The sequence below is a fragment of the Paralichthys olivaceus genome, chromosome 15, assembly GCF_024713975.1.
Source record: "Paralichthys olivaceus isolate ysfri-2021 chromosome 15, ASM2471397v2, whole genome shotgun sequence".
Taxonomy (NCBI): Eukaryota; Metazoa; Chordata; class Actinopteri; order Pleuronectiformes; family Paralichthyidae; genus Paralichthys; species Paralichthys olivaceus.
Window position 1 is genome coordinate 2,950,001 of NC_091107.1, and position 25,006 is coordinate 2,975,006.

The following is a 25,006-nucleotide window of genomic DNA, read 5'->3' on the forward strand; positions in this document are numbered from 1 at the left end:
GGACCAGTGACATCAGGCCCCTCCTGGACTCTGATTGGCTGCTGTGGGTCGTTCTTATTTCACGCTGCAGGTTGAACCATCGAGGTTCAAACCCGACTTCTATTAGATCAGAGTCATGATGCAGGAATGAAGTCGGCCACGCCCTCAGTGACGACAAGCGTGTTGTGACACGACGGCGTGAAAAGAGGGCGAGGCAGAAATATAATGTTTCACATCAAGGAGAGAAACATCGAGACCTGAACCAACACGTCTGTGGAAAAATACAGAGAAGAAGAAGAAGATGGAGGAGACAATGAAGAAGAAGAGGAGATAAAGAAGAAGAAGATGAAGAAAAAGAAGTTTGAGGAGGATATAATGAAGAAGAAGATGAAGAACAAGAGGAAGAAAAAGGAGGAGACAATGAAGAACAAGATTAAATAGAAGAACGAGAAAAAAAAAGAAACAGGAAGAGATAATGAAGAAGAAGAAGAAGAAAGAGGAGGAGATGCTAAAGGAGAAGAAATGAGGTTTATGTTTGACTGTTTGAGTTTGTTTACATGAAATATAATAAGAATAATAAGAATAAAACAATTGACTTCCCACTTCATGAAAGATGAGAGTGAACGTGCCGATGAGATTTAAAAAAAGGAATTTAAGCAAAAAACAATGACATTTTTAAACACCTGACCATTAAATATGAAAAATGCAGAAGGTTGGTGTGAATCCAGTCTCTGTAAATACAGATGATGTCATGTTTGTACCTCACGGAGCGTGTCCGCAGGGATCCCGTCCACGTGAAGCTTCGCAGTTTCTCCGCTCATCTTTGATTTTTTAGAAACCTGAGAGACGTTTGATGCTGAGTCACTCATCTGGAGAAAAAGATGAAAAGAGCCAGATCACAAAAATGACAAAACCTGTTCAGTCTATAATATATAATGTAATATATATATAATATAATACTGTATTTATGGCATGCTGTCAAGTTTCATTCCATATATTCAAAGGTCTAATTTCCTGAACGGCATGCCATATATATTATATACAGTATATTACATTATACAATATAATACTATATGATGTAAAATAATAGAATACGATTTGTGTAATCTTAAAACATGTTCCAACATCTCGGTGAAGTTTGTTTCATCTCAGAAATGAAGAAGAATAAATATAATATAAATAATCACGTAAAACAAATCTGACACCAGATCAGATAATCAAAGTTCACCAGCCTCGTTCAATACTGATCATGAATCTGAACAGAAACGAGCAGTGAAACATTTCGACATCCAGTGGCTCAGAATGTCCGAAACGTGGACAATACGTCCTCTGACTTTTGCTGTAGCGCCACCAGCAGGTCATAACATTTTACTCTGCTGTTAGCATGTGAGTGCCACAGGGTATTTCGGTATTTATATTGAAAGAAAACAAATAAAGTTGTAATATCACGTTAATAAAGTCGTAATTTAATGCGAAGAGACATAAAATGTTGAGAAAAAACAAATAAGCGGAACCAGAGTTCAACCTCTGGATCTAAAATCTTGAAACAATCTAGGAATTATGTTGTATTTTGATGTTTGAACTTATATGAAAGTAAATTTCAACAAGATGTTAAAGATTTCTCATTTGAATGCAGGCGACAGATCGATCTTTTGATATTTACGTATAGTTTTATATTCACTTCACTGAGAGTGGAAAAGTTCAGCTGAAAATGAAAATCATGTGACTTTTAAAAACAGGAAACTCTTAATTTCACTTCCACCTGCTCTTCCTCATCCGACTGATCCAAATAAAAAAAACTGTAAAAATATCTGACGGATTAAAAACAAAGAAGAGTCAACTCATCTGGGAAATAAAAACAAAGAGCTGAGAGAGAGAAAAGAGCAGGAAACAGAAAACCGCTTCAAGAACCTGTGGCTGAAAACCTCGACTTTAAATAATTGAGTTTTCATCAGTTTCATTCTGAAACACTGAAACTTTGCGTCACAGCGTTGAGTCTAACTCGTGTCTCCGTTCACGATCTATTTTTGGATTAATGGGACGCCGGTAACAAACCTGAGGATTGGTCGAGAGCATGTATGGGGGCGGGACTGTATGTGACATAATCGGCACAAGATGGCAGCGTTCGTAGGCGAGATAAGTTTGGCTTCATATTTGAGGGATTTCGAGAAATATTCAGCAGTGAAAGAGTCGGTTCACGTTCCCCTGAGGAGCAACAGCTGGACGTGAACAGCTGGAGACGCATCGTCCATTTTCATTCACGGTTTACAATGAAAACCTGTAACACACCTGGACGCAGGAGCCAATCAGGAGGTTGTGTTTTTCCGTCAGCTTCACCTGAACGCGAAGTGTTTCAGTCTTTTCAAACTGAACTGAACGTCTGTTTCAGATTCCTGCTGCAGGCGACAGAGAACACACCAGACCGGTCGGATCGTCAGCTGACAAAAGATCCTGAGGTGTTCAAACACCGGCTGAGATCGACGTGAGCCGACTGTGAGAGAGGAGCTCGAACGCAGCAGCTGAGGGGGGGGGGTCAACCTGGGGCTCAGGGGCCACACAGGGGCCCTTTAAAGAGGAAGCAGAGGGTGGAAAGAGGCAGCAGATCTCTGGAGCTGCTGTCTGAGGAGATTCACTTGAGGAGGATCTTAAGTTCTCTTTTTTAAAAACTCTAGAAAAACTTCTCAGACAAAATCAAACTGCTTTTAAAAGAAACTCTTCATCATGTAAATATCAGTCTTTTCAAAGTAAAAGCCTCTCACCTGTGCGTCCTGTGTCCAACTGCGTCTGAGTGCACTGACTCACTTCCTTAATGAATGAGAGACGAGAGAGGGGGGGCAGAGACAAAGTGTTGACACCCACTGCGGGGGGTGGGGTGGGGGGGGGGGGGCAGTGTTTACACCCACTGCGCTTCAGCTTCCGTGAAGAGCTGGATGAAGCGGAGGATGATTGACAGCTGGTTGACAGGTGAGTTAGACGGAGGGAGGAGCGGGTAAAGATCCTGGAGCAGATCCTGGAGCAGATCATAAAGGAAACTACAGAGACCTCTGACGTCATCACTGCTGATCTAAACTTCACTCTGACTTTGTTATAAATACATTTCATTAAACATATAAAAGGTATTTTATAGTTTTTAAATGATTTTTTTCTGAGTTGCTTTCTGAAGAACACATAATTGATTGTATCTGGTTCTGTTAAAGGAACATAAGTCAGTTTGTTTTAATAGTATTTTTATTGATTAAAATTTTTGTCTATTAAATTAAAAAAAAAAGACATTTTAAAAACAATTATAAAGAAAAAAAAGAAAAAACTCAAAATCTACAAAGAATCTTCAAACGAGAGTGTTTTTATTTTTGTCCTGAACTTTTGATCGAATCACTTTTCTGAATAAATAAATCAACTGTCTGCAGAGGAAGATGTTTCTCTGTTAAAACTACTGACTGCGGGTCACAGGACAATATCCAGTAAATCTTTATCTTTCCTTTTAATTATCTGAAAGTGTTATTTTCTGACTGAGCAGTGTTTGATTTACAGGAAGAGCTGAGACACTAATGTCCATCTGTGATTTTATTCCTGCAGCTCCAAGTGTCCAAATACTTCTGTCCTGGTCTGAGTGTGTCCCACATTCAGTCCTGAGGTAAACGAAGGTTCAGATTTAATCTGAACTCTGATGATTGCTCTTCATATTCGTTTCGTTGTCTTTGACGCAGTTGATGAAACCGAACGTTGTGACAGAGTCTGATGAAACTTCACGTCGTTTTCAAAGCCTCACAGGAAACCTCAGGTCGACCGTTTGAAGCCGAGATGTGACGACACAGAAGTTCGTCCGCGTCAAGAAAGATACCGAGCTGGTGCAGTGTTGTGAGATGTCGTCCATTAATGAGTCAACGTGTTTGTTTCAGTGCATCACAGTGACTTTACTTCTGCTGAGTCAAACAACTGGCAAATTCAGTCTAAAGTGCAGATACAGGTTTGAAGTCAAAGACAGAAAACGAGAAGAGCAAACAACGTGTACAGTGAAAAGTTTCTCGTCAGTGCGAAAACATCCCGCTGGGTTTTGGCCGGAGGATGATTTTAAAAACTGGTCCACGCCGTTTGATAAGACAACTGTATCTTTGTGATAAAGTCAGAGGATTGGGAGCATGTAAATCTGCTCAGACGTCGTGGAGACATTTCAGATCAGAGTGGTTTGCGGTTCGTTGTGTTGGACAGACGGAGGTAGACAGAAACATCTTCAACGCAGGAAGGAAACATAAAAAACTGGGAGTGGCACAGGAAATGAGATTTTCGCACATTGAGACGTTCACCTGCTAAAAATCCACCGGGGGGAAAAGTCTCTCCTCTTTCATTGTAACATCTCGTCTGACCTGATGAATCTGCAGGTTTTACTTAAGGCTCTGGTTTCTGATGTTTTCAGTCAGCGCCGCCGTCCCGGAGACGCTTGTCCTCTCGAGGCTCGTCCTCATCTCCGTCTGTGGCTCGGCTTCTTGGCTCGCTGCTGCCTCCTGAAGTCGATGAGGCAGCCGGCGGCCTCGGAGATGGGAGTGAAGGATCTGATGGGAGAGTTGCTGATGCTCAACGCTCGTACGCCTTCCTCCTCTTCCTCCTCTTCGTCGTCGTCGTCATCCCGCAGGTCGATGACCTCTCTAAACGTGGAGGGACAAACGTCAACATGGAACCAGGTGGAAAGTCAAATAAAGAAAGTCCAATAAAAAACACCACTCCCTGTTTCATTTCTGTTTAACACATTTTACAGGATTGAAGTGAACTAAGTGAAATGAGCTTTAATAAAAGATCACGTCTCTAAGTTCTCTCACCCCGGCTGGATTCTGGTTCCTGACGGCCCGGCTTCTGGAAACAAAACAACAACGTCAGTAAATATGATTTTCTTTCTCCTCAGGCTGCAACGACATTCCTGATGTCGATTGTGATCAATGACGTGAAAGTTTTACCCGTGAACCAGGAAATCTAAGATCACAACTGGCTGATAAAAATCGTCCGATTACAGAATAAATAAATATATATAGAGATTATCTAATTCATTTTAGATTTGTGTTTTGGAGATTCCCAAAAAGTTTGAAAACTTCAGCGTCGTCCTGTGGAAGCAGCCTGAAGCAAACGGGACACGTGTGAGGACTCGAACCAAACCTGGAGAAACTTTGAAGAAGCTGCAGAGACTCACCCGATCCTCTGTTTTCTGTTTGTTCCAGAGCTGAGAGCAGATTTCCTCTCTGGAGGGTCAGAAATATAACGGAGAGAAAGTTTATTCAACAGTTTGGTTGAAATCACTCACGAATCTCTACTTCTCTAAATGCAGAACTTTACAGTGAGCTCAGAGAGAAAAGACAAATAGAAAGTACTCGGCGCAGAGTAAACGCGTAAACGAGTGATGACTGAATTGTCGCAGGATTATGATGAACTACAACAACAACAACAACGTCGGTCCCCAGTCGTCATTTTGATTTAGCAGCTGGTTCCTGTTCTGTCGTCCCTGCGGTCGGTCGGCCCCTCGTGGATGACGTGACTCACCGTGTCAGGCTTCGGTGGTCGGCGGTGGATGCACAGCTCGGTGTGTCGGGTGTATTCTCTCAGAGGAACGTTTTTCTGACAGATGAAGCATTTCTCTTGGTTCCTGCTGTTGACGGAGTCGTTTGTCTCTTCAGCTTCTGCGACCTCTGCTCTTCGTCGCTTCCTTCGAGGCTTCGACGACACTAAAGTGGAGAGAGTCACTTTAAACCATCGACTCAACGCAACGTGAACGAGACGAGAGAAACGACGCCAGGCAGCAAAGAAAACAGACGTCTGTCACTTTAAAACAAACTCGGGGGGGGGGGCACAGTAGCACGTTGTGATGTCTGAGGGTAAAAAGAAAAGCAACTGAACGATGAAATGAAAAAAATAACTTAAAGTTTGATCTGAGATATGAGACGTTACCAAAGAAAGATTTGTCTCTCTCACCTTCAGGCGCCCTCTCGTCCAGGACAGCCACCTCTCCGTCACAGTACGCTGCGTGCCACTCAATCTTTGTCACCGGGAAGGATCCCTGGCAGATGGGACAGTCCACGCTGGCTTCAGGACTCGGAGCGATGGCGGCGGGATCCACTTCCGGAGACGTCGGCCTTTGCAGCCCTCTGACCTTTATCTCGTCCACGTCTGGATCCACGTCGTCCTCTTTCATGTCCTCTCCTTTCTTGTGTGCAGCATCGCCGCCGACAGGGATGTTTATCTCCATTGTTCCACAAACTGCCGCTGACAACATGAATCATTTTTAGAGAGGAATTAATATTAATTCAAAATCAATCAACGAAAATGAAAGTTTTTCTCGTGGTTACGCGTTCGAACTCACCGTCCACCTCCATCTCCTCCTCCTCCTCCTGCGGCGGCTCGACCACAGCTGGAGAATCGTCTCGAGGAATCTTCTGGACCACGGGGAGATCAGGACTTTCAGGTTGAAGCTACAGGGACATAGAAGCATATTTTAAAATTAGATTTATTCTATATGATGTATTAACACCTGTAAATAAAAGAACGCTGATGAGCTCACAGCTCGTTCTCAGGCCCCTGAACGTCTCATTCACATCAAGCTGTTTCATCTGCTCTGAACTCTCGGTCTCCGGACGTGAACTCACCTCGGTCCCGGAGTCAATCGTCAGAACTTGTGTTTCGTCGTCATCGTTGTTACTCAGTTGAGTTTCTGATGTTGAAAGAAGAAGAAAAACATTTAACAGTCATCAGCGTCAGATGGAGGTGGGGACTTTGATCTTTGACCTTGTCGTTTTCTAAAACAGCGTCAGAACGTGTCTGTTGTCAAACGACTGACGAACGACTTCAAATCATCAGTTTATGAAAGTTAGACTTTCATCACATTGTTTCAGTACCTGGACAAACATCACAGTCGTCAGTATCCATCCGTCCTTCTTCACCTTCTCCTCCCTCTGTCTCCTTCTCTGCCTCCTCCTCTTCCTCCCCATCCCTCTGCTCTCCACCCTCCTCCTCTTCCTCAGCTGGCGGAGACTCTTCACTCTGGTTGTTCTTCTTCAATCTGAGACCTCGTCTGGAAAAGAGAGGGAAGGAAAAACAGACGTCACGATGACATCTACACTTCATCTGTCAGAAGTTTAGTGCCGAGTTTAACTGAGCAGAAGCACGTTCACAGTTAGTGCTGACACCAAGTGGAAAACAGACGTTACTGCAGGTAGAGAAGCGTTCACTTTCTCTGAAGATGTTTTCATGAACTATGTCAAACAGTGTTTGGACATTTTGTGTAGTTGGTGTTTGTCCTGTGAATCTCCTCGTCTTTCCAAGTTGACCTCTTCGTCTTCTACGTGTACGGCTCCTCTTCTTCATCCTGAGATATTTGTGTTCTTCCAGTTTCACGTCCGTCCCTGTTATATATACAGAACCTCCAGAACACGTCAGGAACACGTGCAGACTTCAGTCACGAGTCTGCAGCGTGACCCTGATGATGATGATGACGACGATAACGTCTTCGTCATCATCAGGTATGTGTCATGTGAATACGTAGGGATCCGTTTCTTAATGAACTGAACCACAAGAGGAGTTTTACCTTCGAGGAACAAGACGTTGAGGCGACTCAGCAGACGGCTCAGGTGAAGGAGATTTCTGGGGGAAAAATACAAGATGCTTGTTCACTGATTTTATTTCAAACACCATGAAACTTTATTCTGGTGAATTTCGTGTCCATATATATTTAAAAAACAAGAGTAAATGTGGAAAAACAGGATTTTAATGCTGTTTATTTTTCACATTTTAAAGTAACAACACTGATTAAAACCTGAAGACGAACAGAATACGTCTCATTTCAAATCCCGGTCGTACCTCAGGCTGTGGCAGGATGGCGCCCCCCCACGGCGCCTTCCTCAGCAGACGCCTCTGAGCCTGTTTCAGACTCTTGTCGTAAACGTCCATCTGAGCCAGGATCACCTGAGAGAGGATTTGAACGTACACAGACATTCATCATGTGGGTTTTGAGATCACTTTAGTCTCTCGTCCGATCATCCGTCACTTTTATCACCTGTGTGTAGGCGTCTGGGTCCAGGCCTCGGGGACAGAAGGGAACCCCCCAGTAGTAGTGAACCGTCGGCCCGACTGCAGGCGGAGCACACGCCCCCTCGACTGGCTGGAGCTCCTCCTCTGTGGAGCTGCAGGAACATGGAGAGTGTTGATTAGTCCCATTGCTCTGCGCTGACAGGAGACCTTGTTATACAGTGTTTATGTGTATGGAGTGGCTCAGGAGGTAGAACGGGTCGAGGTTTGATCCCCCGAACCTCAAATTTCCCCTGACGACAGCACTGTCAACGTGTAAATGAAATGTATTACGATATATAAAGAAGCAAAGAGGTATGAACGTTTGAATATACAAACTCTAGTTTGTGGACGATGCACAGAAAAAGAGGAGGCAGACGTCCTGCAGCCGTTGATGGCAACAGTGACTTTTACTGAGCAACAGCGCCCCCTGCAGCCACATGTTAGTGACACTTGAACAGTAACTTCTGAGAATAATCAAAAAAGCAAAACTCAAACAGCCTCAGTTAAGAGAGAAATTAAATGAAAAAGACAATCTGATGATCGATGTGAGTCTGATGTGTGATCATCAAGCTCTCAGGTCTGTGTGTTCTCTACCTGCTCCTCCACTCTGCTCCTGGAGAAGCTGCTGTGTCGTGGTTCAGGGATGAAACATGAACATCTGCCAGACCAGCACCTCTCTCCTCTGAGAAGACCGGGCTCGGAGAACATGCCGGCTGCAACAGACGGACGCAGGAACAAGAGAAATAACTTATTTTCTTAAAATGCATTTGAAACCATGACACATAGACAAGAGGAGGGAGGACTGATCTGAATTGTTGGGACGGAGAGAGAGAGAGAGAGAGAGTCTCTGTACCGTGATGTCCTCGTCCTTGTCAGACCAGACGAGCACCATGTCGCTGGTCAGCTCCGTCTCTGCTGCGTTCAAGTCTTCAGGTGTTTCCTGTGAATCATCTGAAACCAGGAAAAAGCATGAGAAAAGAATCACACAACACGTTCGACGAGGAGCGTGTGATGTTCCACTTTACCTGACGGAGACGTCACGGAGATCGTGTTCAACCTGACGTCGTCCTGATGAGGGTCAGTGTCGCAGGACTTCGATCAAAAACAGAGAAAAAGAGAGAAATGACAAAGTGTCTGGATGTTCTGAAGACTTATGAAGAAACAGATGAGAAGCCTGACAACAAATGTCAAAGCACGTTAAAATATTTCACCTGCGTCGGCCTCTGAGATGATTCCTCGCAGACGGCTCGACTCACTTCTCTGTTTGACCTTCCGACCTCTGAAGGAACCGCAGACGTCTTCGGCTCGTCATCACTGAGCTTTCGTCCACTGCTGCCGAACACCGGACTCGAAGAAGAGCCGTGACTTCGCTCGGCGGCTCCTCGGTGCGTCTCTGAGAAGACGGGGCTGCTGCGGATCGATGATCTTCCCGGGGGAGGGGGCAGGGCTGGGCTTCTTGGGAAGACGGGGCTCTGAGGCCGACGGGAAGTGGTCCTCACAGAGGAGGTAAAAGTCTCCTGAGAGGAGAACTCCAACCCTGAGTTTTCACAGACACTGACGAGAGGTTCGCAGGCACTTGGAGTCGTCTCACGTTCGGTGTTCCTGCCAAACACAGGACTTTTTAAATACTCAAGACCCTGCGTAAGCTGCGTTTCGTCATCATCTCCCTGCAGCGTCTCTGAGAAGACAGGACTCTTCGGACAAGACGTGAGGTTGCCGGGGCTTCTGGGAAACGTCGGGCTCTTGGTTTCAGCGGGCAGAGACGTCTGAGGGGAGGAAGTGTCCTGAGAGCACAATACAAACCCTGAGCTTCTGCAGGTTTCCAGCAGGTCCTGACTCAGCCGCGGGATTTGAACCAACGCTTTGCAGTCATTGGACAGGAAGACGGGCGATTTACGGAGCAGACGGTCATCGACCTGCACCGAGTCAGAGCTCTGAGAAACACACACACACACACACACAGAGCTGCAGCTGTTACACCATAAAGATGGAGGACATGATGTCTCGATAGGAAAGAAAGAAAGACGATAAAAAAACTTGTCCTCGTCAGACCTGTGAGTCCAGAGGCTCGGAGCCGCCGGACGACGCCTGAGAGTCGATCTTCTGTGAAAAGTCTGACGTCTTGAGCGGAGGACTTCCTTCTTTTCTTTTACGCTTTTTATTCCTGTTCTTTATTTCATCTCCGGCTCCTTTTGTTTCTGGGAATAAAGCACAGAACTTTTTTAAGTTCTTCACAGTTTGATTTTAAATTAGAAGTTTGTGACTGTTCGTTCTCCGGCAACTCACCTCGGGTCAGGTCTATCTCGGGCGTACAGACGTCCTCGGAGGCTCCCTGGTCGATGGACGACGTCCTCATCCCATTCGAGCGCAGGAGTTTCCGTCGGGAGCAGAGTCTGAGCGAGGCGTGGGCGAGGAGGCTTTGACTCTGGGATGGCGGGCACGGCTGAGTCTGTCCGACCATCTGCGGTGCAGAAGAAGAGAATGACGCCAGGAACTCCACGGAAAGGTCGGCGCCTGATTTCAGGTACGCGCATGAACTTGATGACAGAGGATTTATCTCAGAACAGTTGGATGAATTCATTCGCTCGGATTCATGCTCACGCTCTCTTGGATGGCTTTCATCACGGCCTCCTCTTCCCGCTGCAGCTGGAGCGCCGTGTTGCTGGCTTCCTGTTCGCTCAGACGCAGAGCCAGGTCCATCATCTCCTCCTCAGTCATCTCTGGAACACAGACGATGTTACTCATCACTCCGTAATTCAATGTTCTGCCTTTTTAATACAGAACTGTGGCTTCTACATGAATTCTTACAAACTTTACTAAGAGAGTTTTACTATATTTTATTGGTGTTTTTATTTCATAGCTAAATTTGTGTCAGAGCCACGTCTCCTCAGTTTGCTGCATCCAGTGGTTTTCTACTCACATTTGTATTTTCAATTTTCAGAATTCAGTCTCTTCAGTCTTTAATTAAGTTTTGTATTTACTTATTTTTACATCTTTAACTGTGTTTAACCTGCACAAAACTAGGAAATCTGACACTCGGAGTTATCGTTTTGAATTTGTTTCTGTGTGTTTCGTACCTTTGGGTTTGGTTTGGTTCTCCCGCTCTCTCCTGCGCCTGTGTCGAGTTGATGACGAGAGCTCCTCCTGGAAAAACAAGCAACAGCTTAAGTTCTGACATCGACTTCATGAAAACCTCGTGTTTCACAGATCTCAGAGTTTTGTTCTTCATAACCTTATTCAAAGAAGACCCTTTAAAAAGACATGTTTAAAAACGTCGAGAGGGAACCGGCAAATCCACATTTCAAACTTAATTTAACTTAATAATTCTAAACTAAGTGCTTTAGAAAAACAGCTTTAACTTCTTCAACCAGACTGACTCGGTTACTCCAGAGATGAAACATTTAAAAATGAGCCTGTGTTTGTCTCAGCTGACGGCAGAGAATATTCTCAGTTCTCTGATAGTCTCATTTCTCTGATATTCTCAGTTCTCTCATATTCTCAGTTCTCTACCGTTCCATCTCGGTCGTCCACAGACTCCAGCTCCTGCGAGTTGTCGTCGATGATGATTTCTGTGGGAACGTTAGTCGCCTCCTTGATGATTTGTTTCCTCAGAGACATTCTGTTCTTCTCCTGAGCGACTTCGACCGACACAAACAAAAAAAAAAGACTCAAGTTCCACAAACACAAGATCAACAACCAAAACAATCCTTCACCTGAACAACTCTGTGTTTTCATGCTTTTCTTTTTACAGCTCAGATCTGAAATCACACACGTTCGGAGGATTCAACAACATTTAATGGAAAAGGGCCAAAGTGGAAAACTGTCTCTAAACCCGGATGTTTAACGCTTTAAAGAGAATCCTCAAGTTTCAGAGAAGTTTCTCTTCATCAGGTAAACAGAGTCTGTTTACCTGATGAGGATGATGAAGAGTGTTTACCTGATGAAGATGATGAAGAGTGTTTACCTGATGAAGATGAAGATAAGGATGATGATCAAGAGTGTTTACCTGATGATGATGATGATGATGATGATGAAGAGTGTCCTCCTCTTCTTCCTCTCATCTGTCCGGAGGCTCGTCAACAACCAACCAGCCTCTGTGTTACAAGTTTAAAAAAAATAAAAAAACAGCTGAGTCATAGACACGAAACGAGTCGAATGATTTCCTGATGAATCACAAGTTGATGCTCGAAGTTCGTTTAAAGGTTTGAAGTTCCTGAGAAAATCTTCTCGTCATAAAAACATCGATTCACGTGGAAACAAGCTGCAGACGAGGCGGGAAACACGACGGACACAGTTCCGGTTTCATTTCCGCTCTTGGTTGAAGCGTGGAAGTGAACAAAGTTTGTGAAAACAGCGACAGACGGAGAGGAAGCGGTTTAAAATCACTCACAACACACTTCTCTGGGATTTCGCGGCGCCATGTTTGTTTCTGGGCACGTAATCACGTGACTGCCGCGTCGCTGACGTGGGTCCCACGCAGCCGACGCGACGCCTTCACGGACTCTCTGGTGTTTTTGTGGTGCATTCACGGACTTTTATTACGTGGAAACCCGCACCGATGACACAAAAAACGAGCTGCATCCTATTTTAATTACTCCTTAAAAAAAACTGATAATAGATCCAGTGTATGTAGTGAAATATTGTCATTTAAATCAAAAATAATGTTTTTTTAAAAAGATTTTAGTTAAATTTCTTTATTGTTTGTCATAGATTTATATTTGAATAAAGTTACTATTGTAATGGAGTTCATATGTGATTTTGTCAACTGTGCATTTCAGTACCATGTGACCACTGAGGCCGATCTCTGCTCATAAAAACCACATCAGCGCTGAGCTCTGAGAAAAAGTAGAAGAAGTTCAGCTTCCTCTCGGAGCTGCACGTCGTCATGTATTTTTAAAGTTACATTCATCTTTACGACCAGCAGGTTTTCAGTTAAAGGAATCAACTCAATCAGTAATAATCACAAATCATTTTGTTTCAGTTCTTTATTGATCGATGGTCTCAGTTCTAAAGTTCTAAATACATGTGGGAGGGTTTTCACTCGCTCCTGTTTCAACACAGAGAAACTAATGTAATCATAATAATAATCATGGTTTTGAACTTTGACGCCTGCAGGATTAAAAATTCACTGTGATGAAACGTTGGGGTGAAAATGTTAAATTCAGCAGAGGCGTTAAACCTGTGGCTCTCAACCTTTTTCACTTCTGATCCAGTAAAATGAAAATATTTCTGACACCATCACTGGTTGAAGTCGCTGAGGTGGAGGAACAAAGTCTGCAAACAAAAAACTTAATTCTTCATGAAATAACATAATTCAGTGAATCATGAAATATGAATCAACATATTTTATCATATCATATATCATATTTTATTGATTGAGACCTTTTGATTAATATCCTGATGTTATATAGAAACGTTGGCCCAAACCTTAAAACTCAATAATCAATATACAACACAAAGGTTTGTCTTTTACTTCGTTAGCTTTGATTGATCTTTGATCGAGGCTCAGTTTCAGCTTCCTGTTCAGAGAATTCATGTAAATAAAAACTGTTCATTTATTTTTGGGCCACGGACTTTTTCAGCCCCGAGTCGTGTCTGAAGGTTTAATCTACTAAGAGGAAATGACCGCTTGTTGCCTGAGACAAAAAAAAATCTGCAGCATAACATTAAATAAATAACAAAAAAAACAGCAAAACTCTCTTTACGGCTTTTTAATACTTTCATGGCCCTTCAGGAAATGAATCATAAAAAAGTCAAAGACGTTGATTTCAGATTAACTGAAAGAAAAGTGAACACAAGCATCAACAGTGATGCTGCTGAGAGTTCACGTCCTAAAAAAAACAAACCAAAAAAAGGAAATAAAGTGAAACCACATTAACGGCCGAACAACGAGGGAGAGAGTTCATCTGTCAGCACTGAAATTAAAGGAGCAGGAGGACGAGTGCAGCTGCATAGAGAAAACGTTCTCTTGGTTTTCCTCTGAAATGAAATGACATCAATTATCCAAGTGTTTCCCTCGTGAATAAACAATGAAGCTCTGATTAGAAAAACAACAACAGAGTTGAGACTTGGTTTGTGCTGATTGGTTCAAATTCAGCTCAGGACACGACCACGTGAAAACCATCTGTGTTTCAGCTCCGCGTCAGTAACTAGATGTTTTCAGACATGAAGTGAACATGTTCCTGAAAGAGGTTCTGTGTGTGAGAACACTAATGGACATTTATTTGTCCTGTAGCCATATTCAAATGTCGATTGTCCGACTCGTCCACAACAACCGGAACACGTGGGGGACATTCAGGTGAGGGGCGGAGCCTGTAGAGCAGCAGGAGGCGGGACATGACGTATAAATTGTGCTGTGTAAAGATCAGTGTTGTTGTTTACAGCTCGTCCACACCGGCGTCGGCCCTCATCACCAAAACATCTGGAACCTCCTCGTCTTTCCAAGTTGACGTCTTCGTCTTCTACGCGTACGGCTCCTCTTCTTCATCCTGAGAGATTTGTGTTCTTCCAGTTTCACGTCCGTCACGTGTTAGAAACCTCATCAACACGCCCACTCGCTCACTGGGAAGGTTCCAGATGTTTTCTCACATTCTCACCGAATTTATACGTCATGTCCCGCCTCCTGCTGCTCTACAGGCTTTGTATTCACTGCTGGTAGTCGAGTCATGTGACTGATAAGAACCAATCAGGAAGAGAACGACTGTGTGAAGCTTTTCCACGTTAAAGTAAGATGTGCAGATGAAAGAGCGCGGGCAGGAACTCACAGCTCCTCACGGTGGATGAATCTGTTACAGCATATATATATTAACAGGTCACGGTTGTCTGTACAGGTGTGGAGTTTCATCAGTGCAGAGATTTGAGAAGAATCACATCCATTTGTCCAAAACTGATTTGTTCTTGTTTCAGGATTAAAGACCAAACCAAATTCTTTTTGAACGTTTCAGTCAATAAACAATAAATTATGTGTGCACGTAATATCATCGTCACTTTCAAAGGTGACGTTAATAATAAAACCAAATTTAAGCAGGTGACTGGTTTTAATGTGGTGGATGATTGGTGTGTTTCTGTTAAACCAGATTATATGAAATGTCTTTTTTTGTTTTACAGAAAAAAATAAAATTATGATGTTTGACGGTGATATTTGATGCACACACTTGGCTAAAACCTGCAAAAACAGCGGTATGGTCCTTTAACATTTGAGACGTGGGTTAGTTTACAGTTGGAATGTCCCCATAAGTATTTATAGTGAGTTGCGGTCATTTGTTCGGCAGTGAGGTGGAGGTTTTCATGCGTCTGGCCTCGTTGTTGTGTGTTCTTCATGCAGGGTTCTGCGTGGGCGGTGCATGTGTGTGTAAGTGTGTGTATGTGTGTGTGTGTGTGTGTGTGTGTGTGTGTGTGTGTGTGTGTGTGTGTGTGTGTGTGTGTGTGTGCTCAGTCAGTGGTGCATCAGGCCTCCAGCAGCAGCCTGGGTGCAGTTCATCTTTTTGAACCCGGGCAGCGTGATGCGTCCGTGTGTGTAGATGTCGCGGTCGGTGCCCTGGTTCATCCGCTTCACCAGGTTCTTCTCGTAGAGGAGCGGGTGGTAGGCGCCCAGCGTGCAGGCGGCGTCGAAGAAACGCTGGTAGTAATGGCAGAGCTCCGTCTTCCTCCGTGACGGCAGGAACTCGTAGACGTGCACCACGTCGCACAGTGACATCATCAGGACGGTGCCTGGGCAGATTTTAGAAGATAACATAATGAGGTTTTTATAAATCATTTACCAGACGTAGGAGACGGAGCAACTGTTGTTTTACTGTCAGACTGAGACTCGGAGGTCACTGTCACTGTCACTGTGAAATAAGTCTGTGGAAACAGGTAGTTTCTCAATGACACTCTGTCATTGAGTTGCTTGAATTTCCCTTTTTTTTCCAAACAAAGTTTGACTAATCATTCACAGTGTTCATTATTTTTAATCATTCATTTTCATTAAGTCTCATTTGTCTCTGAAATAGTTTCACACACAGTCATAATCATTTGATTGATTATTTATCATTACTTCATTTAACTCAAGTAATTTTGTGTATTTTAATTCATTAATTTCTTATCTCATTGATTCATTCATGCTTTTACAGAACAAATGTGACCTCCCATTTACAGGAAGGTCACTTTTTTTTCGCTCCACCGACGCTTCACGTACCAAGGAAGCCGGAGGAGGGCGGGTTCTTCTGGATGGGTTCTGCCATGTTGTCTTGTATTCGCTGCCACACCTGCCACTCGAAGCGCGGATGCAGGATGTAGAAAGGCTGCAGGGGGTGGAGTCGTCTGTATCTCTGGTACTGGGCGAAGATCGGGTAGTCCGTCCTGTTGAACCACTGTGGGAGGGGGAAGAGGGGGCGTGTTAATAACATCATCTGGATTAACAAAGGTCAGAGGTCAATTATGGAGTAAGAGTGACCACATGACCTCAGACACGTCATTGTTAAATAAAAAGACATCATGAGACTCTAAGGATTTAAAACCAGAGCAGCAGGTCGTTAAGAGAAAAAAGAAAATGCAGCCTTATCAGATCCGAATGATGTTTTACATTACAGCAGGTGAACATCACCTGAGTGAGGTCAGCGGAGAAGGGGGCGGGGTCCCAGGCCACCAGAGCACCTGAGCTGTACAGAGAGCTGGACAGGAAATGATGATCGTCAGACGCCATCACCTGCACACAGGAAAACCTCAAGTGTTTTCATCTGCACCGAAAGATTGAGAAATACAGAAATCCAAACTGAAATGAAACAAAAAGGAAATTAAAACAAAGAGACAGAAACTTGCGTTCATAAAAATTACAAACATGTTAAGACGATCAGTGACTGTAAATAAGGATGGACGACACGTCTCCACTTCCTCCTGTTGTACAAAATATAAACAAAAAGAACTCAGACACAAATGCCGCCATCTTCCGGGAATGACGTAACTTGCAGTTAGAGTCTGTACTGATCGTGGGGTGGAGCCGTGCTATCGAGGTCCCGCCCATACACGCTCTGCACCAATCACAGGTTAGTCTCAGCTGTCAATCATGATGTCTCAGCCTGTTTTTATATATCCGCTAACATGGAGGAGGTGGAGTTGATGACCTACACAGCAGACAGCCACCGGGGGGCGCTCAACACCGTTCACGTTCATATCTTTATTTACAGTCTGTAGAAATGTTTGTTTACCTGTGAGTTGATGAGGCGAATGGTGGTTTTTGAGCCGACGTCTTTTTCGTAGCCGCTGGTGGGTGCGGCGTTGAAGCGCAGCACGGCATCATGGGAGTCTGTAATTTAATAAATACTTTAGAGGAAGTGTCACTTTTACTGTTCTGTTTTTATTGTGTTTATAGTTTTTATTGTGTTTATATTTCACGGACAAACGGACAATTTAAATTCATCTCACCGATCTCTTTGCCAAGTCCGGAGTAGCGGAGCGACCCGGCTGACGACACCACGGCACAGCTCTTGTACGGCCCGAGGTCAGAGGTCAGTGGCTTGGACGGCAGCTGGGCGGCCCAGGGCAGCGACGAGAAGGGCTGGAGGTCAGAGGTCAAGGTCGCCACCTCTGTCTTGTCTTTCAGCTGGCAGAGAAGCTCGGGGCCACTCAGCTTCGGTCTGCTGGAGACGCCGCCGGGGCCGGAAACCTCAACTCCATATTTGTTCATCGACTGAAAAACAAAATGGTCACAAAGTCTGAGTTTAAGTTTATACTCGTGCTGATATCAACATTAATCAGTTCAGTAACATCTCTTCCTGTTGTCTCCTCCCTGGAGCATGAGCGTATTGAAACAGCTGAAATCTCTCACCTGATAGTTCTGCACCACCCTCCTCAGTCGGTTTCCCAGCATGCTACTGGACATCTCATCATCCCACACCTCTCCCAGGAGCCCATTAGGCCCGAAGAACTCTGCGTCCCCCCCTCTGCCGCTCAGCTCCCCCCTGCGCCGGCCTCCGAACAGGGTCTCCAGTGCGTGAGTGAAGGGGCGCGGCAGCAGATGAGCGAAAAACCCAGAGGGCTCCCGATCCCTCGACTTCCGCTTTGATGTTGAGTCCACCACTTCGTGGGTGTGGTTCGGAGAGGAGAGGACAGGGATTGGACGGCGAGGGTCACCTGGGACGACACCTGGGAGCTTCTGAGGGTCGATGTACATGGGCTTGGCTCCGCCTCGCAGCACCTGAGGGTGTCAGAGAGACGACGACGTTACGCTTCACTTTTAGGGCAAGAGGTTAAAGAAATAACTCAGCAGAGCAGACAGAAAGGAATAAACCCACCTTGATGACAGAGTGTGCACGAGGCTGAGCCCGAGTTCTTGCCCGCACCCCAAAGATGGCGTCGGTGACCGGCACGCTGTTTTCAGCACAGATGGCGTAGAGCAGAGCCATGGAGATGCAGAAGAAGGCCATGCAGAACGCTCCGCGGCGAGCCCGACGCCTCAGGCGCCACAGCAGGCTGACTCGGTCCATCGCGGCCCCGGGGATCTGCAGAGGAAACACACGTGTTGCTGACACGTTAAAACCGTTTACTGTGGTTCAAGTAGTTTTAGCTGTTTGCAATGTGACCAACAGTCGCATCCTGAAATATGTTTTGATTAAACAGCACAAATCTTCTATGTTGAAGAAAGTGAAAAACAGCATCTTAGAACATTTATCTGCATCTGGTCCAAAAAGAAATCAAAACCGATTCCAAATCACCAGCTCGTCTTGTCTGCAGCCTGATAGCTTCAGTGATGTACATCGATGAGTTATTAACCAACTACTCCATCAGAGATAGATATCTATTAAATGTTTACTTTCTGTTCAAGAAGTAAAATAATCAAATGAATAATTAAACTCCACAGAATTGATGCCACCAGAGGAGAGTGAGTCAATATTTTCTTTGAACTCGTCCTTTAAAGACGACTACTAGTGAATCCCTGAGTGAGTGAAAACAACACAGAAGAGTAAGAGCGAGGGAGCGAGTCGTCACTGCCCCGGGAGACGAGTGAAATCAGGGAGAAAGAGGGGGAGCAGGAGGAGGAGCGCTCGATTCATCAGCAGACGGGAGAGACGAGAGAGGCCAAGAGATAAGGAGAAAAAGAGAGAGAGAGAAAAGAGAGGGAACATGGGGGAAGTGCATTTACAGGAGCAGAGGGCATCGGTCGCTCTTCTTCCCATGATGCTTTGTGTGGCTACAGTGCTGCTTGTGTGCTTGGCAGCAGGAGGTCACGCATAATGACAGAATAAAATAGAAGTGAAGTGAATATATCGACTGTCACTGAAAACTGATCCAGAAGTTTGAGTCAGAATCAAATTAATTTCTGATAATATGGGTTTTTATATTCACATCTGGCCTGATGCCAGCTCGGGGACATGGCTCCAATAAAAGGGATGAATTCACTTGATTCACACGGCGGCCATTTTTAGATTCCAACAGCCTGGTTTCTTTTCAGCTCAGGAAACACGCCTCCTCTTTCCTCCTCGTTTTTGTCTCAGTCTCTAGTTTCCAGTCTTCTTCAAACAGCTGATGTTCATTTATCAGTTAAGATCATTTAGAGTCAAACAGACCAGAAAGAACTGGATGTGTTTGGGGGGTGGAGACCACAGTGTGATTGACAGCTAGTACTGTCCAATGGTAAGGCTCCACCCCCTGCCTATGGCTACTTCTGATTTTTTTAAAACAAGATGGCGGTGGACAAAATGCCAAACAATCGGTAGCTCGGTGAACCCTGTGTTCGCTTCATGTGATTTAAAAAAAACGTAGCCTGACGGACTGTGGCCGATGAGACGAGAAAGACGAGAGGAATCGATGGGATCTATTGTGTATATGAGACACTGTGAAACACACACACACACACACACACACACACACACACACACACACACACACACACACAGAGTCTGGACTTATATGATCAATATGTCCCTGTTAGTTCTATATGTTGGTTTTGTGCAGAGCCAGAGGCTGAATACTGTGAGCAGCGTCACACTGTGCTGTGACACTGCTGCTATATGAACAACACAACCACAACACAACAACAACAACAACAACAACAACAACACAACAACAGCTTTTTACTTTGAGATATTTTACTGTTAGTCACATTTCAATATGTCCTGAAATAAGTTCGTCAGTTGTGAAGGAAGCTTTAAGAGGAGAAATGACATCATCTCTGTTTGTCTGCAGCAGAAAACTCATAAAGTTCTGCAGGTTTGAATCAGAATCAGCACAACACAGGAGTGAATCCAGAGAAGCACGACTGCAGACGAGACGCTCGGCTACTGAATGACTGAATGAACAAATGTCTGAATGACTGAATGAATGAATGCCTGCATTACTGCGACGCTGCGAGCTGCAGGGATTCAGACAGATGGTGGTGTCACCAGATATCTGCTTAAAGATGTCACCCTCAATCCCCTGCGCACGCACACACACACACGCGCACACACACACACACACACACACACACACACACACACACACACACACACACACACACACACAGGCAGGCAGCCAGAGGTGTGTGTGTTATATTTGGATTTATGGAGCTATGAACTACTCAAGATTAAAAGGTAGGCGTGTGTATGTATGGTGTGTGTGTGTGTGTGTGTTAATCTGCCATGCACACTGACGCACATGCACACATGAGTTGCATGTTGTGTACAGTGTGTGTCAGCAGCAGTGAATCTCTCAATCAAACCATGTTGTTGGTCGGCTGCAGTGTCTGTTTGTGGTTGAAACAGAGGTTAGATGGAAAACAACATGCTACAGAGAAACAGACACAGGTCACATCCTGTAGCAGCAGAACAGGAAACACATGAAAGGTCATTTTACTATCTATAAAATAATATAATATGATATAACATAATATGATTAATGTAAATTAAATGTTGAACAACTGAACTATCTCCCATGTCAGTCTGTTTTACATGAAATCAGTGACGTCATTAACTTAGTCTGTTGTTATTCCTCTGTAGCTGTTTGAACGTGGAGGAGCCTCAGTGAATATTTCATCTCGTCCTGACTCATGCAGTGAGATCACAGATCGATCCCGCTCTGATTTATGAAGTGTTACTCTGCACTGATACTGATGATGTGAATAATCCTCGGATCAGAAACCAGGTCCAACGTTTGTACATAAATCTGTGAGAGACACACTCCAGTGGGCGTCACACAACCGTTACTACCGCTGAAGCTGTGAGTCTCACACACACACACACACACACACACGTCCACTCCACTGGACACGTGTGGAGTGGACTGATGTCTGCAGCTGGAGCTCAGTGGTGATGTTACCTTGTAGCCCATGGTGTGAGGCGCCGCTCGCTGTGTTGCTGTTGGTGTTGCTTAGAAACGGGCTGCTGCCTCCAGGTTTACCCTCATCGCCTCTGTGGACGCAGATATATACAATATGTATTTATATATATATATATATATATATGTAGAGATAAAAAACTGCATTATCTGTGTACAAACAACACTGTCAGCTTTATGTTCACAGGCCACAGTGAGTACTTCGGACGAACGCCTGTAGCAAACTCTCCCCTTCGTGCGATTACATACAAAGTAAATTACCACTTCTAAAAGTGAAGCCAAAACGTTTGGACTACCCCCTGGTGGCTGGCTGCAGTATATGTCATAAATATACGCCATGTTTCTGATCAGTTTGGTTTTAATGAGTTATCTGATGATATTAAAACAGACTGAGACGTCATGATTGACAGCTGAGACTGACTCCTGATTGGTTGAGCCTGTGTATCAGTGGGACAAACACAAAACATTTCACTCTGGGAACTTCTCAGAGTTTTTCTTTTTTAAGAATAAATCATTAATTGATTCAATTTGGTGAAGTGGGTCATTGTAGGTGAAATGAAAAACTAGAATTTTCAAGATTATATTTGTAAAGTTGATAGAAAAAAGCTTTTGTTGGATTTCTGGAGAAAAGAACTTGAATTTTCTCTGAGGACGTTACGTCATAGATTTGCTGTGGTGTGTGAATTTGATCTCAGAGCAAATTTCTTTTTTTCTCTCATAAATTTGAGATTTTTTTCTTGTAAATTTCCCAATTTGATCTCAGAAAGTACTTTTTTTTTTTAATTTGGTGGATTTCCCATCAATTTATTTAGTGAATCACTATCGTCCTGATACTGAATCGTAATGACCAGAGAAAATAATCAACATAAACCGAAGATAAGCCACGGCTGCAGGCTGAACTCTATGATTAGTAAATGGTTGAACACTGATAATCCTGTAAATATATGATATCATAATATCAACAGCGTCCTCAGATCCAACTCTGGCCCTAAAATATTAATAATCTGTTTACATATGAATGTTGATCAGAGACGTCTCAGTTATTAACTGCATATTTTCCACAACCTGGCAACACATCAACTAATTAATATTAATGAATAATGAAATAACTAATTCATCAATTAAGACATTGATTACAGTGTAAACACCACTGAACCACAGAATGTACCTAAAATAACTGTATTGAAAATATATAGTGCAAAATACTGTGGATTTATTATAAATAATAATCTATTATAGATAGATAGACAGAGATAGAGATGGATAGAGATGGATGAATAGATAGATAGATAGAGGTGGATGGATGGATGCATAAATAGATAGAGGTGGATGGAGGGATGGATAGACGGATGGAGGGATGGATAGACGGATGGAGGGATGGATGGAGGGATGCATAGATAGAACGAGGTGGATGGATGTGATGTTATGTTCGTTGACCTGTGTTCAGTGATGCTCCTCCGGTAACAGCCGCCTCGGTCCCCGGCTCCTCGGTCGTTAAGGTACCGGGCAGCTCGTCGTTCCCGCGGTCATGCTCCCGGTTCTCCTCGGTGCTTGCGTCCGTCCGTCCGGTCCGAGGCCGCTGTGCGCGTGTGGCTGCATGTGTGTGTGAGCGCGCACAGAAGCTGCGGGTCTCTGCAGAAAACGGAGGGAAGCTCGAGAGGACGGGACGGGACAGCGTTTCCTGTCCGTGCATTCAAAATAAGAGCAGGGAACGTAGCAGCATCAGAGGTACTGGTGCTAATGATACAATTAGAAATATCAACAGTGGAGATGATACAAATATGTGAAAGTACACACTGTGTGTATTTGTACACACTGAAACACATCTCATGGAGATACATGTTACAATGTACACATTGTATGTGGTTTATTTTGAAGGGGATCAGTGATTCAGTGTAAATGAACTGAATTTGAAGAAGGTTTCTACAGGGGGGGGTCTCTCTCTCTCTCCTTCTCCTTCTCTCCTTCTCTCTCTCTCTCTCTCTCCTTCTCTCTCTCTCTCCCTCTCCTTCTCTCTATCTCCCTCTCCTTCTCTCTCTCTCTCCCTCTCTATTCTCTCTCTCTCTCCTTCTCTCTCTCTCTCCCTCTCTATTCTCTCTATCTCTCTTCTCCCTCTCTCCTTCTCTCTATCTCCCTCTCTATTCTCTCCATCTCTCTTCTCCCTCTCCCTCTCTCCTTCTCCCTCTCTCCTTCTCTCTCTCTCTATTCTATCTCTCTGCCTACCTATCTCTCTCTCTCCTTCTCTCTCTATTCTCCCTCTCTCTCTCTATTCTCTCTCTCTGCCTCCCTCTCTCTATTCTCTCTCTCTGCCTCTCTCTCCTCCCTCCCTCTCTCCTTCTCTCTCTCTCTCTCTGCCTCCCTCCCTCTCTCTCTCCTTCTCTCTCTGCCTCCCTCTCTCTCTCTCTTTCTCTCTCTCTCTCTCCTTCTCTCTCTCTCTCTCTCCACCATCATCTTCTTCTTCTCTGTTCCTAATAAAAATTCTATTTTCATCATCGCTATTAAAAAACGTGTTCCCTGACCGGGAATCGAACCCGGGCCGCGGCGGTGAGAGCGCCGAATCCTAACCACTAGACCACCAGGGACACTGGGCGTCTGTGAAGATCTTCTAACATTTTCTATGCAGGAGCATTAATAAATGTGGAAATGTGTAAAATGTATTTATACATTTATTTATACTTAAGTCATTTCTCGTGCTCCATACATGTCTGCGTGTCGCTCCAGTCTTGACTGTGAGCGTCTCCTCTCGTGTTGAACCGAGCACATGGTGACGCGTCATCTTTCATGATGTTTCAATGAGTTTAATAATCTCTGGAATCAAACACTGAGTTCCTTCGTGTACTGACCAGGTAACTGCTGATTAAACCATTGAACCTTAGTGACGTTCACTCAGTTTGCTGACTTCACTTCAGGGAAGATTCCTGATGAGCTAACGTCGGTTAGCTTCATGTACCGGTGAACTGTACCCACAGACCGTGTTACCGCCGGTGCTGAGGTCGGTCATCGGGTCGGTGATGTCAGCTTCACGTGTCCAAACGTCGTCAGTGCCGCAGATATTCGATTTATCAATTACAGGGTAGTTATCGTTTAGTTTCTCCTAGTGCTAGCGTTAGCATCTCTGTGCTCATACAACTACTGCCGAATCCCAATGGTAGTTTCAGGACCTCGTGGCGCAACGGTAGCGCGTCTGACTCCAGATCAGAAGGTTGCGTGTTCAAATCACGTCGGGGTCAAACTTTTTAATTGTTTTGATAACGAGAGGAGATGATCCGGTTGATCTTCATCACATCTGTTCACAGGTTCAGTCACAGACGAGCTAACGATTAATAACAGAGCAGCACCACGTACTGCACATGACAGATCTGTGAGGTGCTGTATCTACCCTCTCCATATTGTGAAACACGTATTATGTCCTGACTCGTCCTCAAACACTTCTACAATTCACTGTCTCTGTCTCCGCGGTAACGCCTCAGGTTCTTTGTAAGGAGTCGATCAGAAGTGGGAGCTGAAGCTAAAATCCTCTTTTTAGTCCCTGCTTCTAAAAGTGTGCATCTTTTTAAAGACAGACCTACTTACACTGTGACCTACTTCTGCTGTTAGTCGCACAAAACCTGGAAACCTTCAACCTGCTGTTTAACAACGCGCAGAAGAAGAAGGCCAACGTGACGAGGGTCATTATTTAATCACATCAAAC

The 25,006-nt window shown here is 44.4% G+C and overlaps 3 protein-coding genes and 2 non-coding genes across 13 annotated transcripts in view; 1 reads left to right on the plus strand and 4 right to left on the minus strand.

Moving 5' to 3' along the window:
- LOC109644131 (hexokinase-4-like) overlaps nt 1-2,824 on the minus strand; it is an 8,418-nt gene extending 5,594 nt beyond the window's left edge. The window contains exons 1-2 of one of the 2 annotated variants that reach the window (XM_020109459.2): nt 2,739-2,824; nt 741-848 (exon numbers count right to left, since the gene is read on the minus strand). In XM_020109459.2, the coding sequence (XP_019965018.1) occupies nt 741-848 (108 nt within the window). In that variant the 5' untranslated portion in view covers nt 2,739-2,824. Of the gene's footprint in view, nt 1-740; nt 849-2,268; nt 2,376-2,738 lie in introns of those variants that run through there. The other variant, XM_020109460.2, reaches the window with a different exon arrangement.
- A 365-nt stretch (nt 2,825-3,189) lies between these two features.
- uimc1 (ubiquitin interaction motif containing 1) lies at nt 3,190-12,517 on the minus strand. 8 transcript variants are annotated; one of them, XM_069509984.1, is made up of 23 exons: nt 12,416-12,517; nt 12,032-12,119; nt 11,963-11,989; nt 11,536-11,663; nt 11,103-11,169; nt 10,627-10,745; nt 10,312-10,486; nt 10,078-10,223; nt 9,237-9,959; nt 9,051-9,117; nt 8,879-8,976; nt 8,620-8,738; nt 8,012-8,138; nt 7,816-7,920; nt 7,544-7,599; nt 6,855-7,030; nt 6,606-6,670; nt 6,323-6,431; nt 5,935-6,225; nt 5,506-5,687; nt 5,159-5,207; nt 4,794-4,827; nt 3,190-4,622 (listed from the first exon to the last, which is right to left on the minus strand). In XM_069509984.1, the coding sequence occupies exons 2-23, from the start codon at nt 12,084-12,086 to the stop codon at nt 4,439-4,441; spliced, it is 3,102 nt and encodes a 1,033-aa protein (XP_069366085.1). In that variant the 5' UTR covers nt 12,087-12,119; nt 12,416-12,517; the 3' UTR covers nt 3,190-4,438. The 8 variants fall into 8 exon arrangements, with proteins under 8 accessions (XP_069366085.1, XP_069366080.1, XP_069366088.1 ...); XM_069509979.1 differs by having other exon boundaries at nt 11,936-11,989; XM_069509987.1 differs by lacking the exon at nt 11,963-11,989 and having other exon boundaries at nt 11,536-11,664; nt 12,036-12,119; nt 12,416-12,516.
- Nucleotides 12,518-15,116: 2,599 nt separating this feature from the next.
- On the minus strand, nt 15,117-23,639 carry st6gal1 (ST6 beta-galactosamide alpha-2,6-sialyltranferase 1). The gene is made up of 9 exons (XM_069509988.1): nt 22,753-23,639; nt 21,298-21,389; nt 18,297-18,503; nt 17,831-18,199; nt 17,428-17,692; nt 17,211-17,308; nt 16,610-16,711; nt 16,202-16,376; nt 15,117-15,735 (listed from the first exon to the last, which is right to left on the minus strand). The coding sequence occupies exons 2-9, from the start codon at nt 21,307-21,309 to the stop codon at nt 15,461-15,463; spliced, it is 1,503 nt and encodes a 500-aa protein (XP_069366089.1). The 5' UTR covers nt 21,310-21,389; nt 22,753-23,639; the 3' UTR covers nt 15,117-15,460.
- Nucleotides 23,640-23,825: 186 nt separating this feature from the next.
- trnae-cuc (transfer RNA glutamic acid (anticodon CUC)) lies at nt 23,826-23,897 on the minus strand. The gene has a single exon. It is a non-coding gene; the product is annotated as a tRNA-Glu (tRNA).
- Nucleotides 23,898-24,473: 576 nt separating this feature from the next.
- Nucleotides 24,474-24,545, plus strand: trnaw-cca (transfer RNA tryptophan (anticodon CCA)). The gene has a single exon. It is a non-coding gene; the product is annotated as a tRNA-Trp (tRNA).
- Nucleotides 24,546-25,006: the final 461 nt, after the last annotated feature.

Bases quoted from the DNA above. Each gene is read 5' to 3' on its own strand.
- st6gal1 (XM_069509988.1), bottom strand. The intron at 16,712-17,210 runs GTAAACAAACAT...TCCTGTGTGCAG, and splicing joins TTCGCCTCATCAACTCACAG to GTGATGGCGTCTGACGATCA. The intron at 15,736-16,201 runs GTACGTGAAGCG...AAATCTGCCCAG, and splicing joins GCCCTCCTCCGGCTTCCTTG to GCACCGTCCTGATGATGTCA.
- uimc1 (XM_069509979.1), bottom strand. From the start codon at position 12,086: ATGAGAGGAAGAAGAGGAGGACACTCTTCATCATCATCATCATCATCA. The intron at 11,990-12,031 runs GTAAACACTCTT...CATCTTCATCAG, and splicing joins ATCATCATCATCATCATCAG to GTAAACACTCTTCATCATCT. The intron at 5,208-5,505 runs GTGAGTCACGTC...CTGACCCTCCAG, and splicing joins GACCACCGAAGCCTGACACG to AGAGGAAATCTGCTCTCAGC.